This window comes from Dermacentor variabilis, chromosome 6 (genome assembly GCF_050947875.1).
Source record: "Dermacentor variabilis isolate Ectoservices chromosome 6, ASM5094787v1, whole genome shotgun sequence".
NCBI lineage: Eukaryota > Metazoa > Arthropoda > Arachnida > Ixodida > Ixodidae > Dermacentor > Dermacentor variabilis.
Window position 1 is genome coordinate 193,796,586 of NC_134573.1, and position 21,362 is coordinate 193,817,947.

At 46.9% G+C, this 21,362-nt stretch overlaps 1 protein-coding gene across 3 annotated transcripts in view; it reads left to right on the forward strand.

Moving 5' to 3' along the window:
* obe (activating signal cointegrator 1 complex subunit obelus) overlaps nt 1-21,362 on the forward strand; it is a 465,382-nt gene that overhangs the window by 430,936 nt on the left and 13,084 nt on the right. For 2 of the 3 annotated variants that reach the window (XM_075697239.1, XM_075697240.1), the window contains exons 36-37: nt 1,317-1,425; nt 10,730-10,983. In XM_075697239.1, the coding sequence (XP_075553354.1) occupies nt 1,317-1,425; nt 10,730-10,983 (363 nt within the window). Of the gene's footprint in view, nt 1-1,316; nt 1,426-10,729; nt 10,984-21,362 lie in introns of those variants that run through there. The other variant, XM_075697242.1, reaches the window with a different exon arrangement.

Consider the following 21,362-nt stretch of genomic DNA (forward strand, 5'->3'; position numbering starts at 1 on the left):
CAGGGGTATTACACTTTTAATGGCATTAACCTTGCCCGTGTGGCACAGGTATAAGTCCACGCAGAACAAAAAAAACTATCGGTAGCATTGAATAAGTCTTTACCTTTCACTGTCATTTCAAGCTCTTTGCACAAAGCAACTCTTAGGCGATGGCTTATCGACGAAACATGCAAACATGATGAGCTGTGGGCTGCCAGACACGTCATAGCTCTCATCCATGACAAAAGGAAACTAGCGGGAAACTAGCAGACATGCCGCTACCGATCAACGACTAAAGCAAGGTTAATTGGCAATCTCTTATAAAACTGTCTAACAACATCATCTTACATTTCTTGGGTTTCATTTCATTTCATTTTTATTCCTTAAAGACCCCGTAACGGGGTATTACATAAGGGGTGGGTTACACAGAAATAAGCAGAACCCATGTGTTAATCTATGGTGAAAGGTGATTGCTGACACTTTCTATGAAAATGGATGGACAAGGGATGGCAGCGGTGTCGCCCGGAAGGCCATTCCAGTCAGCAGCTGTACGAGGAAAAAAATGATGTAGAAAAGGCAACGGTGCATGCACGTGGGCACGCGACTTGAAGAGGATGACCAGTGCGATTAGATATGCGTGTTGGTGGAACAATGTGTGGCGGGATACCCATCGACCTATGAAAAAGTTTATAGAATAAAGGAAGACTGGCGATACGGCGGCGACATGAGAGAAGGGGTAAATTAGATGCTAATTTTAGTGATGACACACTCACATCATAAGAATACAAACTATGAATGAATCTAGTGGCACGGTTTTGAAGTGACTCAAGGGCGTCTTGAGTATAAGCTTGTCATGGGTTCCAAATTGGTGAAACATATTCTAGTTTTGTTCGCGCGAGAGTTCTATAAGCTAACAATTTTACGTTCTTAGATGCGTTATGTAGATGGCGTCGCAAAAATCTGAGTGTTTTATTTGCAGATGATATAACGTTAGTGACGTGTACAGCCCAAGTAGATCAAGTTTCTGGGACTACGGCTTCCATTTCTTCACTTAAGTCAAGGTCCTTGCCTTGATAAGCTGGTTGCTTTGTCCAAAGGTAGTGAGCTAGCTTGGTTGGTGCAAGGAAGCTTTGTGCAAGCACTTCATTGCACAAAACACATTGAGACTTACCGCCGATTTCTGTAAACCTGAACTTCAGGAAACTATCTTTGTACCCTCATAACTTCAACATTGCAATGGCATGCAGGGTACTTCGCGCCAGATGCTAGCGTGACAGATGCTTAGAAGCTGTTCACCATAACAGGGCATTTACCCATCTGTGTTTTTCTGTTCACAGGTGATGGACACCCTCAGGCAACTTCCCAATCAGAGTGTCAGGATCTGCATTCAAGGATTATCCACTCCGACTACAAAGGAGTGGACGCAGGTCAAGCTGGAACCTCACCGTACGTAATTGGCAAATGACATTGTGAAACCTACTTTAATGCACCACTCACACTGTCACAGAGCTGCACACTCGGTTAGTTTGCACTGGCGTAGTCTCGGTTCTGTACAATTGATCGATTGATTGAAAAACTTTATTTAATAAATAGGAAAGACAAGGGAATGGGAAGGATGGCTGTTGCTGTATGCCCAGCCTGGTCTAAGAGACCCTTCTGAGTCTCCAAGTCAGCTCGAGCGAAGACGGCCTCCCAAGGCTCCCTGAGTGACATCACTATAAGGGGCAAGTTTATGTTCGGTGGCCTATATGCACATTCCCACATAATGAGGGGGAAGAGACCAGGGGCGTAGCCGGGGGGGGGAGGGGGAGGGGCTTATGAGGCTTCAACCCCTCACCACCACCACCACCACCACCATTACCGAAATTTTTTCTTGCTGTCATGCACTGCCAACCAAAACAACCCCCGGCGGCAGAAATCATTCTGGATTTTCTCTAGAATGTATTTTTCACGCTCGAAAAGACATTTTGGCGCGAAGATTATGAACTCAGGCTGGATTTCGTGGCCATGCCCATGCACCTGGAGTCACATAACGTAAAGAGCCCCATCCGAGCACAAAGTTTCAAGGGCATTTTGATGGCGAGCAGGCTCATCGCGCATCTCGCGGAGGCCACGAAATCTATGGAGAGCATGGATTTCAATTCCGAAACTTTATGGGTATAAAGATCAGATAAACTTTTCATGCGAAAAGCGCATTGGCATTTCCAAAGTCGTGCTTTAAATTTTCGATTCCGGATCTTTGTGGGTTAACGTTCTCATAAATATTTGACACCAAAGGTGCATTGACTTTTCTAAAGTCATACATCGAACCATACAACGAGGCAAGCCAAATCAACACACTATCAGACATTTGCCTTGTTTGACGCACTATACAGGGTGTTTCAGCCAACTTTAGCCAGAGTTTAAGAATACGCTGATGTACTTTAAGATGATGCGACCAAATGCATGTTGCTCGCTTTTGTATGCAGTGTGTCACGCTATCTTTGTTGTTTGTTTAATTTGATAATTAGTCAAGACAACGAAGCTAAAAAAATTCCAATTAGAAGGTTGCAGAGTGGTTTGCAAAATGTTCGAATAAACAGTTTCTGTCTTTCTATCTATTAGGTATTGTTGTCTTTCAGTTTGCCGTGGATGCCCACGAAATAAAAAAAAATGAAACACAATGTAACATGCCCGCTTACGCGTCGTGATTGCACTGCTCCCAAGCATTCTGCGCACAAACAGCTATAAGTGCACTGCCGCAAGCATTGTGTGTTCGATTTAAGCTAGCAACCGTTATCGCTTGTGCTCCGCAAAGCGCCTGATGGACGTAGTGGTGGTGGTAGATGGTAGTTCTAGACAGTGACAAACAGACTATCATGCATCGGCTGTTAGAACGCGAGCAGTTTCGTGATGCCTTTTTACAACGAGGGAAAAGAAGACATCATTCTTGTCCTAGGAGCTGCAAGCGGACAGAGAGAGCAGGCTCCAAGAATATTTCGAAGCTGGCACCCGGGTATGTGACTGAGCGGGATGACAATATTCAACACCTATGAGTCAATGAAGCAAACCAGAAGCTTCACAAGAAAGAGGCAGATAGCTTCAGTCATAAATAATAAAGTTCACTCCAACGTTTTGTCTTTCATGGCGGCTAATCCACATGCTAGCACGCGCAGTGTGGTGCACAGCTCGTTGTGTCCAACTGAACTACCTGGAGGATTTTGAAAACAGCTGGACTGCACCCCTATCATCTGCAATTGTATCAATGCCTGGAGTCAAGGGATCTCCAAAAGAGACTTGACTTAGCGAATCGGACTTTGATTTAGGAGGAGCAGGATTCTGACTTTCTCACCAAGGTATCTGGACTGATGAGGCGAACTTTCCCCGAAATTGCCACGTAAATATCCACAACGCACACTATTGGAGTGAGCAAAATCCCCACTAGCTAGGAAGGTCCCCCCACCAATATCAGTAGTCTTTTAACATTTGGTGTGGAATATATGACAGCACAGTCATTGGCCCAGTGTTTTTAACAACACTCTGACCGGCAATAGGTATGTATGTGAGTTCCTCAAAGGGCCAGTTGATGATTTCTGCTGCAACATGCCACTAGCCCGGCTTGACGCAATGTGGTATTATCGCGACAAGGCTCCAGCCCACACATGTAGTCAAGCACAAGCATAGCTTCATGTTACCTTCCCAGAGCAATGGATAGGGAGAAACGGGCCTATCCTGTGGCCGGCAAGGTCACCCGACCTCAACCCTCATTACTTTTTCTTGTGGGGCTATATTAAGAACCATGTATACACAATGGCAACGACAACTCCAGAAGCCTTGCAGGAGAAGTTTTCATGATGCATGCGCATCAAGGAGTTCTTTTTCGATAGACCAGATGTAGGAAAAGACAATAGAGACTCTCTTAGACCACCTAGCACGTGGACACCAGAAACCGAACAGCACCCAGACCTAGATTTATACATAAAACTGATATCAAAGGGAATTCTAGAGTCAGTGCGGCATTGCCGGAAACGCAAAAATTTGATACCTGCTCAACACCAAATCCTTAAAGAACTTGCGAAAAGGAATGATATTGTAATAAAACCAGCAGACAAAGGTGGCAGTACCGTAATCCGGCCTATAGAAAAGTACAAGAATGAGGCCTCTAAACAACTGAGCAACCACACCCATTACAGAAAACTCGACTCTAACCCAACTTCAGATTACAGCAATATTGTGATAAACACAACAGCGGAGCTCCTGTCCAGGGAACTAATCACGCAATCTGAATATCGCTTCATGATGCCCAAGAACAATAAAGCAGGCCACTTTTATCTTCTTCCTAAAATACATAAAGTTCCGGTCGAAGAAATATTTACAGCAGAAATCCCAGGTCGGCCTATTGTGTCGAATAACAACACACCTACTGTGTCACTATCTAAATTCTTAAATCACCACCCGTCAAACATCCCCACCACTCTCCCATCTTTCGTTCAAGACACGCTGCACTTCCTTCGAATTATCGACGGCATCAACGGCATCCAAATCCTTTCCGACCGCGCTATTCTAGTCACTTTGGATGTGTCTGCCCTTTACACCAACATTCCCATGAGTGAAGGAATTGAAGCCGTTTCTAGATCCCTCGCAATCAATCACCAAGCACATGCTCCTGAAGTTTACTTATCACTCCTTAGGTTAGTTCTCGCGCTCAACTATTTCGAATTCGATTCTATTCACAACCTGCAAACTTTCAGCACTAGCATGTGTACGACATTCACTCCCACGTATGCGAACATCTTCATGGGGCAGCTTGAAGCAGACCTGTTGAAATCCTGCCCTTTAAAACCTCACGCCTATCTTCGTTACATTGACGGCATATATAATATGAGAACACGGCACAAGCACCTTAGCCGACTTAATTAGCCATTTCAGTCGCTTTCATCTGAGTATTAAATTTACTGCTCACCCCTCTCCTAGTCAGATCAACTTCCTGGACACGACAGTCTACATAGAAAATGGAAAACTGAGAACGACACTTTACCGGAAGCCTACAGATAGCCAGCAATAGTTAGACTACAACAGTCATCACCCGCGACATTGCAAACAAGAAATTTTTGTCGGACAAGCGAAATGAATAAGAAGAATCTGCAGCGAAGACCACGATTATATCCACCACCTAAATGACCTTAAAACAACACTAGCAGAAAGGAACTATCCCCAAGTTGCTTTTGAAAGAGCTTATGATACCGTGTCAAAATTGCAGAGACAGTCGGAACTGGCAAAGAAACAGCCCACTCTAGAATCTGACAGACCGCCGGCCTTTATAACAAAATTTTCTAGTGCACTCCCAAACATAAACAACATCCTAAGAAAATACCACCCAATATTATCAAGTAACGAGCGTCTGAGAAAAGCGTTCCGGGATGTACCTAGGGTTACCTATCGCCGTAACAGGAAATATAAAGACATGGAAATTAAAGACAGCCAACAGCATTCCCCCATAATAAAAGCATGTTGTCGCCCCAGGTGCGAAACCTGCAGGCACCTTCAAAGGGACATTAAAATTAAAAGCACCACAAATAGTTATACACATGAAGTTAAATCTAGCTTCACTTGTACAAGTTCGGATGTGATTTATATGCTTGAATGTTCCTTCTGTAAAAAAAAACAATATATCGGTGAAACAGGACAAGCAATGAACATCAGATTAAACGGACAGCGCGCGGACACAGCTAAAAAGCTTCCCAAAGTCGTCGCCGAGCATTTCAACCAACCAGGTCATAACTTTGATTAACTTAAACTCTACATCTTACAGTCAAATTTCCGTTCTGAACGAGAAAGAAAATACAAAGAATCATACCTTATCCATAAGTTCAAGACATTGCAACCAATAGGCATAAACGTTTCAAAGGGAGCTTTAGAATCCATTTGCTATGCTAAATTTCAAGCTATAGGCAACAACACTTAGTTTGATTTCTTGACGTATCCCCCCCTCTTTTTCCCCTTTCCTTTCCTCCTTTATTTCTTTTTCTTCTTTTTTTTCATCCGGCGTGTCAGACGCTGTTGACACGCTGGCTAACACGCGTGCGTTGACAGACCGTGTGTGTGTGTGTGTGTCTGTGTGTGTGTGTGGCCCTGGCCTTGTGCACAGCATTCCTTTACTCTCAATTCGACACACTAACACGCCTTTCCCCGTTGCCTCACCCTCTCACCTGACACCCTCTCCCCTTTAGAAGAACTTCACCTATATATACTGTGGCGAGGAAAGCATACGTCGCATTGAAGAAGACAAGTCCACTTGTCAAAACGTTGGCTCCTGCTTTCACCTTGTTCTCGTTTTGCTCATCGTCAGGAAGGTTAAAGTCACCTAAGAAGAGTAGCTGTGCATGACTGAATGATGTCATAGCAGATTGCAGTGCTTCGTGGAAGTAAATAGTGAAGGAAGCATCTGCAATGGGGGGTCAATGGCATACGCTGATAATAATTTGTAGGTATGAAGAATTGCACAGAGCAGATAAAATTTCCAGAGATGAAGTGATATCGACAATGAAGCAACAAAGGCTGTGATGGGCAGCTATCAGGACACTTCCTCCGCATTTGCCTACACGATCCCGCCTAAAAATGTCCAAATCAGGGAGGAATGAATTCAGCTCTGTGTTATCGACGGTTGAATTCAGCCACGTTTCAAGGCTACAGAGTGCTTCGCGTTTGGGCAGCAAGCTTCCTTTGCTAGTATAAATAAATGATACAGGGATGCTATTTAGTTTTGTGGTAGTGTGTGATGGTAGCTATGAAGTTGATATAACTCTATTTGTTGCATTATCGTACTTGTAAGTTCTGTTCTCCATGATTAGATTATCGTACCAAAGTTTAAAAGGTTTCTGTTGGGACTTGCCGAACTCTGTTAGTCGTTTATGTGCATGCCGAGTGTTAGATTAGCAGTCTTCTGATATGCTGTGGTTGGACCTTCTTAGTTGTTTAGCATTTGAAAGAATATGTTGTGTAGCGAAGCAGAGGAACTCTATAGTGGGCCATCCTCTGCAGCGCTTTCTAGTGAGTCAAGCTCTCCAGCACTGTTCTTGGGGTCCATGCCCTGCGCTGACTGTCGGCCCAACCACAGGTGGCTAATAAACACTTTTACAAGTGGTGGAGGTTGTTTCGGCCTACGACGTCAACCCTGGAACTTTGATCCTGTGGACTACGCTCAACCATGCCTGAAGACGCATGCCAGCAAATCCCTCCTACTCCATTGTCTCCTCAGTCGGTCCTGTGCTGTGGTGTGCCTCGCCACAGGGACCATGCTATTTTCAGCTGCGCTGACGCCACCGACATCGAGGGCTGGCTGACAACATATTGTTAAAAACTGCTTAACGACTATGTTGGACTGTTCATTGTGCTTGAGCGTCTCAGCCAGGTGAATTATAGAATTGCGTGCCTCACTTCCAGTGGAAGACAGTCATCCAAGACCGACATCACGCAAGTAGCCTGCCTGAAGCCGTTTACTCAACGAAAGCCCCACTGACTTCTCACCCGGAGGGCTTCGTCTGCAAGAGGAGCCATGTTACAGTGCATCAAAGGTAGTGGAGCAGCAGCATCAGCAGCAACAACAACATTAAGAGGGCAGCGAAGAAAAGGACAACAGGCAGTACCAGCACCCACTTGCCCTATGGCTCTCTGAAATAAATGCCTTCTACACACCCAGTAACAATGTGAAAGGGTAAGCGCCCACAACAAATGGGACAATCCTGCCAAACTGAGCAACATGCTCCTTTATCCCAGTGGTGTCACCAATCTTTGGTACAACAGCCATGAGACTGACTTTCCCTTCTTGGGCCTCGTTCAAAACCTTTAATGGCTGTGTTTGGATGCCCTGCTGTGCGCAAGCTGCGAGTGGAATCGCATTTGTGAGAATGTGCACAGCAGCCATGTGCATCATTTACCAGGTACATCGAAGATTTACTGGACTTGGTGCAACAATGCAACGATGTCATTACCAGCTGCAGGCCTTTTGAAGCGAAAAGCTTCACTACGCTAGTCAACACCGCGCTTCGCGGCAGCCGGCGTATGTCAGAATTGGCTCCGTAAGCGTGTTCGGAGTCGGACTTGGCTCCGTAAGCGTGTTCGGAGTCGGCGCAGGTGGCCACTGCCGCTCCCTATACATCATCATTTGACGTTCGTCGCAAGCGCGTGTTCATCGCGGAGGCCGACTATATAACCACTTGCCAGAGAATAGGCGTCCACATTCAACATGGGAGGAGAAGAGAGTGATACTACCGATACAGAGAGCTGTGTTTATGGCTGTACAGAAATCGCAAAACAATGTGCCCAACAATGATGAATAAAGAAGTTTAATAATCCTGCATAACTTATGGTATATATCATTGATAAGCAATTTGCATAACTACACAAGGCGCACGTATAGCATAACCATAAGCTAGCCAAAGCATATCCATAAGTGAAGTCGTAAGCATAACCATAGGCTTAACCATAGCCATAACCATAGCTAGACCATAAGCATATCCATAACTTAAACCATAAGCATATCCATATGTTAAACCGTAAACATAACCATAGGCTAAATCATAAAGCATAACCATAAGCCAAACCATAAGCATCACCGAACCTTTTCGCTTCGAGATATCCAGGCTTAGCCTTAGCTAAGCCCCAGCCAATTTTTTGTATGGCCCTCCATTTGATGTAGTCACGGACCACCATGCACTATGTTGGCTGTCATCCTTGAAAGATCCCTCAGGCTGTCTTGCCCGATGGACACTTCATCTACAGGACTACAATATCCACGTGCTGTACCGCAGCGGACGCCAGCATTCTGACGCCGATGCCCTCTCGTGCTCTCCCTAGCCTGACGGCAATGCCTGCTGCTCACTATACCAGTTTACGATTTCCTCACTTGACCTTACCTGACCGTCTGAGCAGCGCAAGGACCATTGGATTACCTCTCTTATAGACTTGCTTTCTGGTTCATCAGCACGACCAACCACTTGCACGCTGCGTCGTCAAGCTCACCATTTCGGCATTCGCGACAACCTGCTTCACCGACGCAGTTATAACTCCGACGGGTGTCAGTGGTTATTAGTAGCACCTCGCAGTCTCCGTTCCAACATACACGCAGCTTTCCACGCTGTTCCACAGTGTGCACACTCAGAAGTTTTCAAAACTTATCAGCACCTTCGATGGCGGTACTACTGGTAAGGGATGTACAGCTACGTTCAGAAGTTCGTTTGCTTTTGCTCCGATTGTCAGCGCCGGAAATCACCACCCCTCCTCTCGCCAGCCAGTCTGCAACCTTTACCTTGCCCCTACCTGGCAGCTTGGGCGTATCGGCATCGATCTGTATCGGCCCCTTCCCCTGACATCGGTTGTAAACCACTGGGCCATTGTGGCGGTTTGCCACCACACACAATACGCCAAAACTGCCGTCCTCCTGGCAGCTACAGCATGCGATGTTGCCTTCTTCCTGTGTCATCGACCACATGAGGAACTGCTCAGTGATGGCAGACGTGCCTTCCTATCCAAAGTAGTTGAAGCCATTCTTAAAGAGTGCCACATTGTTCATCACACAACTACAGCGTTCCATCCTCAAACCAATGGCCTTACAGAATGCTTCAACTGTACGCTCGGCAACATGCTTGCAGTGTATGTCGCCTCCGACCACACGAATTGGGACGTCATATTGCCCTTTGTAACCTATGCTACAATGTCGCAATATCCTTTCATATGGGTTCATAACTGTATAGTAGGCACCTGTCGCGCACCGTCGACACAATTCTACCATACCAGCCTGGTGCATATAAATGTGCGCCCATTTCTGCCATGGCAAGACATGCTGAAGAGTGCCACGATGTCACACGGGCCTTTACCTCCAGTGACCAAGAGCGCCAGAAGAGCACTCGCGGTGACACCACCTCTGCACCCACATTCCTTCCAGAAGTGTTTGTGCTTCTTTCTGTTCCTTCCACTGCACCTGGGCTCTCTTCAAAACTACTGCCGAAGTATGTAGGGCCATACCGTATCATCGAATGCGCATCCCCCATTAACTACATGATCGAACCCATTGAACCATGTTTTGACATGCGCTGTCGTGGACGAGACATTGTCAACATCGAACGCCTGAACCCATACTATGGTCCATTCATAGTGAGGAGCAGTTCGGTTGCCGGACGGCTCCCTTTTCTTTCCTGCGGGTAATCGTAGCTCTCCAGCGCTGTTCTCAGGGGAACGCCACTCGTGCTGAGAGTCCGTGCCCTGCGCTTACGGTCAGCCCAACCGCTGGTGGCTAATAAACACCTTTATAGTTGTTTTAATTTGAAATGTGCTAAGTTGACAGTTATAGGTCTGTTTCTATTACTGCTGTATTTGCCAATTCTACGAGTGCGCTCAATATCTAAGAGGTCTAGCTTGATGTTAAGCTTAGAAGTGCAAAGTTCCGCAATCTTGTTTTCCGATTCTTGCCATATTTTCCGCTCAAGGTCAGCTACGCCAAAAGAACCCAAAGTTAGAACGACGAGCCCTATCTTCTGAATCATTTAGCTGTGTCCTTAATGGCATTTGTGTTTTTATCGACAGCTGTCTTGACACAACTAACTTCGGTTTTCAGTGCATTTATGGAGGAAATATCTGTCTCTTCATGTACAGAATCAGAGTAACACTCTCCTTGAAGTGTGTTGATGTAATGGGAACCATGGCACACTCTGTAATGGCTGCACTTAGTGCCTTTAGGGCACGTATGGAGATATAAAGGGACTTGCTACTGCAGGGGGTCCTGTGCCAGATGACCGATGGCTGGCGGTGACTGGAGGCAGCGAGTACATGCTGCAGGTGCAGATTAGCCACCGAGACCAACGCCACTCAGGGAAAGGCAGAGGAGGAGGCACTGCTGGGCAGGCCTTGGCCCCCCACTACCCAAAGCCAAAAGACGAATCCTGGTTCCTGGTGCTGGGTGACCGGGAGCGCAAGGAGCTCGTTGCCCTCAAGCGGACAGGCAGCCTGCGGGCCACCTGCAGACATCACGTACGCTCTGCATTGGCCCTCCTTTCTACTCAGTGATTTTGGGGCTAAGCAGCACTGCTTGGTTGGGCACTCATTTTTTACACTAAGATGGCATTTTTATTGCTCCGCAATAACAATGCTGTCATGATGCGCAGAGTGAATTCTCTATGGTTCATGCCGTATATGGGGGGGTGTTTTACAGCACAATGCACAATTTAAAATTTTGGGGGGAGCATCAGATTTCTCTGATAAGTGGCAACTGAGAATAGAAAATTTTGCTTGAAGTACCGTATTTATTCGCGTATAACCCGCACCAAAATGTGAAAAAACGCGTTTAAAAAGTGGGGGTGCGGGTTATCTGCGAATTTTTTCCTTGGGAGGGGGGGGGGGGGGGCGGTCGGCTTCACCGCAATGTGCGGCGGCCTCCCCGTGTAGTCCGCCATCCCCATCGTCATCGACGCTTGTCAAGCCGATGAAGGGCCAACGAAAGGCCAGCATTGTTGAGCCTCGCGTTAGGCGCTGTTTAGTGTACTTACCCCAGTTTGCACTGTTTGCCTGCTTTGTTTTGGCATCATGAGTGCGACTCGACGGCAGTGTTTCACAGCGAAAGAGAAGCTAAAGATTATAGCCGCTGCCGAAGAAATCGGCAACAGAGCTGCTGCAAGACAGCATGACGTCGACGAGTCGTGCATTCGCGACTGGAGGAAGAAAAGAGAGAGTCTCGAAGCAACGAACCGGAACAGGCGAGCGTTTCGGGGTCCGAAGACTGGCGCGTACCCCCACCTCGAGACGCAGCTTGCGAAGTTCATTGAGGAGCAGAGAAGTCGTGGCCACGCTGTTTCGACTGAGATGGCGCAAATGGAAGCCCTGAAGTTGGCCCGGGAATTGAACATTCCACGTGAGTTTCGTGCAAGCCGTGGATGGCTTCAGCGCTTCATGCGAAGACATGGATTTTCTATGCGGCGGCGAACAACCATGTGCCAGCGGCTTCCTGAAGCCTACGAGGAAAAGTTGTTGAACTTTCAACGATATGTGATCGCACTTCGGAAGGAGCACAGCTATTTGCTGTCTCAGGTGGGAAATGCTGATCAAACACCTGTGTACTTTGAGATGCCGATGGACACGACCATGGAAAAAAAGGGCTCCAAATCAGTCAGCGTGCTGACCGGCGGAAATGCCAAGCTGCGCTGCACAGTCATGCTATGCGCTTTGGCTGACGGCACGAAACTGCGCCCGTATGTGATTTTCAAACGCAAGACGCTACCTAGCATTCCACTGCCCCCAGGAATCGTTGTGCGTGCGGAAGAAAATTCGTGGATGAACAGTGGCCTAGTCGGTGACTGGCTTCGAGTAATCTGGGAGCGAAGACCAGGTGCCTTGCTGGCACGCCGGTCGATGCTCGTACTAGATTCCTTCAGAGGCCACTGCACTGATGCGGTGAAGGCTCGCCTTGCCGAGACCAGCACCGACCTCGTCATAATACCTGGCGGCATGACGTCCATGCTACAGCCACTCGACGTGTGCCTGAACAAGCCGTTCAAGGCACACGTGAAGCGGCTGTATGCCCAGTGGATGGCCGACGGTATGTACGCCCTCACACCGACGGGACGCGTGCGAAGGCCTGATATTCCATTGCTGTGCCAGTGGATCGTGGATGCGTGGAAAGCGATACCGGCCGATTTGGTGCGCAAAAGCTTTAAAAAATGTGCGATCAGTAATAGTCTGGATGGTTCCGAGGACGACTACGTCTTTGAGAGTGGCGATGAAGCCTCGGATGGCAGTAGTGAGAGCGGCGACGATTAAGAATCGGATAACCAGTGACGTGGTGGCGGTCGTTTGAATAAATGTTCTGAAAACGAAATGATCACTGAGTGTGAGTTGCATCTTTCTAGCGCTCATTTTTTTTTTTTTTCAGGTAAACGTGCGGGTTATACGCGAGTTTTTTTTTTTTTTTTTCCGCCGAGTTCAAAGTTAGGGGTGCGGGTTATACGCAGGGGCGGGTTATACGCGGGTAAATACCTGTCTCACAATCATCTGTGTTTGAATTACCATTACTTTTATCCCCAAGAATTTTTCCCGATTCCAATGCATGTGGCTATGACAGGGCCCAAATGTCATTTCAAGTTATATATCAATTCAAATTACACAAGTTGGAATTTTCAGGACTTTACTGTATCCAGTAAGACCTAGAAAGTGTAAAGCAATAGTTTCTTGCATTGACTTCAGCCTACGTGTCTCAGTCTATTCCTATGTTAATAAACTAATCATTTCTGTCAGCCTGGGTACGACCACTGCACTACATTTCACATTACAGAAATTGCAATAATTTGTTTCATCATGTTGCTATTGCTCCAGATCTGTTGTTTACTGCTCTAAACTAGATTTTTTTTCCACTCTTCTTAACCATTTGGGGGCCAGACGTTTTTACAAAGTTCTCCAAATTCAAGTTATGTCCAAGTAAAATTCCAGTAGTGTTTAAACTTAAATATTGTTTACTGGCAATATGCTTCTGAACATTTTACACTTTCTTTCTATCTGAAAATTTAAAAAAGAAGGCTAGGATTTATGCTAATTATATTCATTTAGATCACTGAAATAATTTCATGTTCAGTTCAGGTTCAGCTCCATAGCAAAAATATCCTTTCATATGGATTCACAATGGTTCAAAATTCAATAATTCGGTTCAATAATTCTTATGAAACTATGGTTTTCAGCCTCACCCACGAATAGTTTATTTTCACCCTTACATGACATGGATGTATGTATCTCTAGTGTTTTTATAAAGTATAACACACAAAATTGGATACATTGTCCCAAGGTGTGCAGGTTTACTGTGATCTGTTTCCGAAGGCTACAGTGCCCACTGCATGGAAAACAGATTTAATTGCATTTAGTTGCACATGTAAGCTGCCTATCTGCGTGCACTTTACCTGTTGAGGTTGAACATCTATTGAGGGACTGACATATTATGATTTGGTGATGACACAGGGCTATGTGAGGGATGTTGCCTATATGAAGAATGTACTGATCTGCATAGCCTGCAGTTGAGTTGTAACGACACATTCATTCAAGTTCTGTTATTTCAGAGGGCTGAAACTTATGTGCTGTCACATGTCCTTTGTGTAAGTGAATTAACAGTTTCCTGTCTGTGCCTAGTCCCATCGATTGCCCGCTGTCAATAGTTGTGAACTTATATTTTTCCACTTTCCAAGCACTGTCGGATAGTTAGCGCCATTTATTGGCTTATTTAGGAACCATATTTAGTCAGTTCTAGCTTTCAGTTTTCTTTTTCCGCCACATCCGGGTTTTTAAAAGGGCCTCCCGAGGAGGGACATGGTCGGCACAATGATTGCTTGTAGTTTCCATGATGGCTTTGGCGTTTTGCACCGCTCATGCACAAAAACTTTGCATTTCTACCCATTCTAATATATTTGCATGCAGCGTTTGTGGACTTTGGAAGCATCACTGATGCAGAAGACAATTTCAGTTTGTCAGGTTTCCAAATGAAGTTTCGCTTTCTTCGCCGAACTGGTTCAAAACTGTCATGCGCTGGGATTGAGATCTCCTGCATGTTCTAAAGGTCGCAGTTCTTAACCACAGAGCGTTAACATCCTTCGGTCTGGATAATTTGCCGGCGGTCGCGCAGGAAGTCAAGTTTCACGTGGAAAGACAGCCAGGAGTCAATCGACCTCATTTTCACTAGGGCTAGTCACTAGAGTTAACATTTTATTTTATATCTGAAGAAATTTTTTACATAGAAAGATGGCATTTGCTAGAACATTGCACAGGTCCTTTTTGTTGAAAATTACCAGGTGGACGAGGTAATTGAGAACACAGCTTTGAATCATTATCAACATTAACACACTCATTCTATCTGTCTAGGCACTTAACATCGTACACACTAACCCCTCTGTCAGCTATGTAGCACATTAGTCAGTGGTATTAGCTTTCAGTTTGTAGACTCAGATTCTCTCAAGTCGCCTTTGTTCGTAAGGCTTAGGCTTGACAGTCAACGCCATTCTGCTCGCCTTGTATGGCCTGGCTGTTGCGGTACCAAGACGAGCGCAAAATACGGCAACACACTATAATATCAACTACAGCTAAGTTTATGGCTCCAGGGGATTCATGTGGCAGCAGTCTAGTTACGACCGCAAAATTTGCCGGGGTCGATTGTGAGGCGAACAATGACAAGGCGTGACAAAGGATCGGAACAAGATGGTTACCTGAGGTCCCTCCTTTGTCGTGGCTCACAGTCTGCTCCCTTCCCGGATGTTCGACGCCCCCTGCTGTGTTCTTTGCGCAGTCCAGTGGGCGCACAGCTCCGCAGCCACGTGACCATTACGTTTGCAACTGATTTGCAAGAGGGTTGTTCTACCGTGACAAAATCCATCTGGCTCGTCGCACAGGAAGAGAAGAATGCATCTGCTCTCCTTGCTTCCTTAGCGCATGTAGAAGCGCCAGAAAATATGAACTTTCATAATTCCCACAAGTTTCTGTATCAGCTATTCGACCACAGCGACTAGGAGATCACTACCTTCCTGAATGTTGCAAAATGTGGCCCTATACCGTAAAACTAATCCAAATATATATATATATATCCTTTTATGCGAATCTCATGACGTTAATTTACGTAACCGCTGATGCAAGGATCGGGGGATGACCCGCAGTTTGTTTGAACCACCCAATTAAGCTCTCTCCTCATTTATAGGTCGTCACGTTTTTTTGCTTTCAAAGCAAATACAGTCAAACCTCGATATAACGAACACGCATATAACGAATTATTGAATATATCGAACTCTTCCGAAATATTTTTGTCAAACACATGTATTTTTAACTTCCTATAGCGAACGCGGTTTGGCATAAAACGGATATAACGAACTTCGCGACGCCAAGCCCTACCTCACTTTAATAGCAGGCGGTAGGCTTCGTTGCACTACAAGTGTGTTGTGCGGCGCGTCAAACGTTCAGGACTACCTCGCAGGCGCTGACAGCGCCACAGATGCCACGTCGTCATCGAGAGTTGACAGCCAAAGAAATGGTCCGCATCTCACAACCGCTGACAGCACCGCTTCAGCAGCGGCAGCAGCGGCGTGATCGAATGTTGCTTTTGCGTTTTAGTGTTAGCAGTGGCGTGGCCGTCGTAGCGTTGTGTGGAGGCTTTTCGGTGGTCATGTCGAGTGCGGTGCGCAGGTGTGCGTAGTGCTGTGATGGCGATAAATGTGAAAAAAAGAGTGGCACTGACATTAAAGACCAAGCTCGAGATTATTCAACGTGTCGAGAACGGCGAAAAGAAGTGCATTCTTGCGGACTTATTTGGCATCCCAAGGAGCACTTTGAGTACCATTGTAAAGAACAAAGCTGTCATCAAGGCACAAGCACACGAGACCATGCGGACAAGTCCACAGCGTCTTCGGCCCCCTGCGTTCAGCGACTTGGAGCGTAAATAAATGAACGTGACCCAAGTAAGCATCGTTCGAGTTGCTGTGCCTTCTCTGATTGAATTTTGCTCCTCTTGCATGTATTTTTTACGAAATTTTATATTATGAATTATGGATATAGCGAACTAATTTCCGAGTTTTTAACTGTTCGTTATAACGAGGTTTCACTGTAACACTGCCTACCTTTACAGGTTTTTCATATCTACTTGGCTGACCAGAGGCGAAGAGCACGCAAATGGAGAGGGTTTTGGTGATGAGTCTAAGCTAGCACAGTAAAAGCCCGATGAGAAGGGTGGTGCTAGCGCCTGCGATTGCCCATCTTCCCTTCTTCAGCTTGTTGAGCTGGTCAAAAATGGCAGCGGAAATGCAACGAAAGCTTGAAAATGCCGCTAAAATGCATCTTCAGTGAACAAGAGTTGGCAGAGTAATGTCACGTATGTGCTGAAAGGGCTCGACAACGTTTCATTACCGTGCAAAAATTATTATTATACTCAAATAAATCCATTCTCCAAGAAATCTTTGGGTAGCCAGTGCCAGATTGATCAGTGGGTAGACATCCTTTATTCCTTTCGGAATGGGAGCAGCCTCCGACTACCTTGAAAAAAAAATCAGTTTTGTTTGGCATATTAATGCTGCTTTAATGTGTATGCGTCACTTTCACGTGGTAAGTTCTCGCAGTTTTGTAACGTCGCATGGCGACAGGCAATGCGGGTGCTGCCCAAAAACATCTTAACCAATCGCGAAAAGCTAATGGTGAAAAGGGCGTAGAATCGAAATGTTTTTCTTTTTGTGATCTAATCATGCATAATCAGTGCGTACACATATCAGATGAGAAGTTTTCATGATTTTTGCTACATCACGTGACAGACAGGCGAAGTAAGCATAGCGCGAAAAATTTTTTGACTAATCATGGAGGACTGATTGGGGAAATGAAATAGAAACAGTTTGGAATAGCTCTACATTATAGTGCCCATAGTTTGTTTTCTGGGTGAGACCAGAGTTCGTGGCCAATTATTATTCACACGGTTGAATTTCTCCAGCACATGGAGGTCATGATGAGGAAAAGCCCTTAAAGGCCGATTATGGCTGCTGACAATCAGCTTCATTTGGCAGAATCAAAAATCAAGCTTCTTGTGCAAGATTTTATTACCATATTTACTCGAATCTAGGCCAGCCTTGATTCTAAGCCAACCCCCGAATGTCCAAAGCCCGAAAAAATAAAAAACTTACCTTGAATGTAAGACGAACAAAAACATGAGGACAGTGTTCACAAAATGAAAACAGCATTTATTTAATATTGCTACATGCGTGTGGAATTTGATTGTTTGAACGAGGCATGTGGGCGCCATCACTCGAGAAAAGAAAAGGAAGAACGAACTGGGCTCGCACGGTGAATATAACCGGTAAGCACTGCAACCACTTTTGTAAATATAACCTGTAAATAGTTGCTCGTCTTACTGACTCGTCCTTCGCATAACATTGTGGTTAAAGTGGGACTTCCCCGTCCTAGCCACGGAGCTCCAAAGCGGCCGCATCGTCATCTTCTCAGCCACGGCTTCCGATGGAACCAACCCGTCGCCATCTACACCTGCGGCGCCAACCACGACGTACATTACGGTTCCTAGTCTCCGTGATCCTGGGACATTCTCCGCCCAAGATAGTGTTGACGTCGACGACTGGCTCAGCATGTATGAGTGTGTTAGCTAAAGCCACCACTGGGAGAGAACCTACCATCATGCTTGCCAATGTGATTTTTTATCTGGACAGGACTCCGCGTGTGTGGTTTCACGCCCATGAGGTCGAACTCTCCAGCTGGGACATTTTCAAAGAGCAGCTTTGCGACCTATTTGGCAACCCATCAGCTCGCCAACAGGCTGCGCAAAAAGAGCTTCCCATCTGTGTCCAGCCGTCGACCGAATCGTATGTCTCCTACATACAGGAAGGGCTCGTGCTTTGCCGGAAAATCGACGAGCACATGACCAAGGTTGACAAGATGGGCCATATCCTAAAAGGCATCGCGGACAACGGTTTCAATTTGCTGGTCTGTAACGACATTTCTACCGTCGATGCCATCATCAAAGAATGCCGCCGTTTCAAGGTAGCCAAAAGCCGCCGCGTCGTACCGCAGTTTTCCCGACTCCCGAACACCCCTGCCACATCCTCTTGTTCCACTCTTACTGCCACAAGACAGTTTCAAGAAAACGTCACACGTATCGTTCGCTGTGAGAGTGAAGTGGTGAGTTCGGCCCCCCTTCATCCACGACCCCCTGACGGTACCTTTGACGAAGTGGCCCCCACTATTTCCGCAATTCAAGCAGTTGTGTGGCAAGAAATTGCAAACCTTGGCATCCCTACCGCCTGCTCTGTCTCCCGACCTGATTCAGCACCCATTCCCATGTCCACAACCTGTAATGACCAGTATTTCGCTCCCAGACCATGCAATCCTGCCGAATGGCGAAACCCAGACGACAAACCAATCTGCTTCCGCTGCCACCGTGTTGTTCATGTATCCTGCCACTGCCACACCACCTGGATACCGCCGTACTGGAGCTCGACTAACGGTGAGCGTCGGCGCTCGCCGTTAGTTGCCTCGCCGTCTGTACCCTACTTCTGATGCCCCTGGCAGCCGCTCCTCCGTGCGATCGCCATCACCTCAACGCCGTCGCTCCCCGTGACACCAGCCTCGCCGCCTTTCCTCACCAAACCAACGGACGGAAAGCTAGGCCATGCAGCTCTTGCAGGTAGTGCCGCATCATGTTCCTCCTGTCCAAATCCTCCGTTGACGCTCCTCACCAACACAAACCTAATTGAAGTAGACGTAGATGGTGTTCCGTTGACGGCATTAATTGATACCGGAGCCCAAGTGTCCATAATGAGCGCGAACCTACGTCATCGCCTCAAAAAAAGTTCTTATGCCTGCCATCACTGAAGCCATACCACGTCGCCAATGGCACCACTGTTGCCGTCAGTGGTATGTGCACTGCTCGTATAGGAATTGCTGGCCGCCAAGTTTCAGTTCTGTTCACCGTGCTGACCAGTTGCCCCTCATGACCTAATCATTGGGCTCGACTTTCTGACGACACATTCTGCCCTCATCGACTGTTCCACCGGTACGCTGTGCCTCGAGCTTCCTCTTCTTTCAGACGTTCGCCCCATACAACCGAACACCCTCTGCACTACAGCGTTTGTTCGCTTACCTCCAAAAGCCCTAACCTTCGTCGAATTGGCCTCAACAGCAACCGTGTCTGATGGCGACTATGTTGTCGCAGCTATTCGTGATGTCCTCCTGGCGCGCGACATCTCTGTGCCACACTCCGTCGTAACCCTTACCGCTAATCGGATGTGTCTCCCCGTTATCAACTTTGGCTTGACGAAGCAAGTGTTACTTGAAGGCATAGCGGTGGCCACGCTCTGGTCAGTGACAGATGACCACGTCACTGCTTTTGCAGCCGACGCATCTCCAGATCCTCCTGATTACCCGCAGGATGCCCTGAACCTCGACAGTTCTTTACGTCCCATGGTCGCTCCAGACCTCACACCTGACCAAGCAGCCGCCCTATATTGCCTTTTGCTTTCCTATCGTGACATATTTGACACTGACAACCGACCGCTTGGTCAGATGTCCCTTGTTAAGCATCGGACAAACACTGGTGATGCTGGCCCATTCACCGCCGACTGTGTCGCGTGTCCACAGCAGAGCAGCAAGTTATTCAGCAGGTAGTAAACAAGATGCTCGCCAGAGGCATTGTTGAGCCCTCGTCGAGTCCTTGGGTGTCGCCAGTCGTACTCGTCAAAAAGAAAGATGGCACGTGGCGTTTCAGTGTTGATTACCGCCACCTCAACCGAATCACTAAAAAGGACATTTACCCTTTACCACAAATCGATGATGCTCTTGACTGTTTTCACGGTGCCAAATACTTTTCGTCCACCAACCTTCGATCTGGTTATTGGCAGATTTTTGTCGATGAGCAAGACCAAGAAAAGACCGCTTTCGTCACTCCAGATGGCGTGTACCAATTCAAGGTTATGCTGTTCGGTTATGCAATGCCTCCGCCACGTTCGAACGGATGATGGACTCTCTGCTTCAAGGTTTCAAATGGTCAACTTGCCTTTGTTACTTCGACGACGTCCTTGTGTTTCCTCCTACTTTGAGACGCACCTTGAGCGCATCGCAGCTATCCTTGACGTCGTCGGCAAGGCTGGGCTCCAATTAAACTCACTGAAGTGCCACTCAGGCGCCATCTAGGCCATCTCGTCGATGCTTCTGGCGTAGAACCCGACCCAGAGAATGTTTGAGCACTAACGGCTTTTCCTGTACGTCTGTCTGTTAAGATGTCCAGAGATTTTTGAGGCTCTGTTCTTATTTCAGACGGTTTGTGAAAGATTTCGCAGCAATCGCTCAACCAATCACTGAACTTCTGAAGAAAGGCGTGCCTTTTACCTGGGATCCCCCTCAGGCTGCCGCATTTTCACGCCTTATCACGATTCTCACCAATCCAACGGTCTTGGGCCACTTTGACCCGTCCGCACCTACAGAGGTCCGAACCGATGCCAGTGGTTATGGGATCGGCACTGTCTTATCGCAACGCCAACACGGACACGACCGCATTGTAGCCTACGCTAGCCGGCTCCTGACAACTGCAGAGCGCAACCATTCTATTACCAAGCGCGACTGTCGTGCTCTCGTCTGGGCTGTTTCAAAGTTCCGCCCATATTTATATGGCAAGCCCTTCTCAGTAATCACGGACCATCATGCGCTCTGTTGGCTTTCGTCGCTCAAGGATCCTACTCAAGGAGCCAACGGCCGGCTCGGTCGTTGGGCTCTCCGACTAAGGAATATCCCTACACAGTGACTTACAGGTCAGTACGCCAATACCAAGACACAGATTGCCTCTCTCCCTACCCAGTTGAAGACGTGACCTCTACGTCTGATACTGACACCGACGCCTGTGTTCTCTCTGT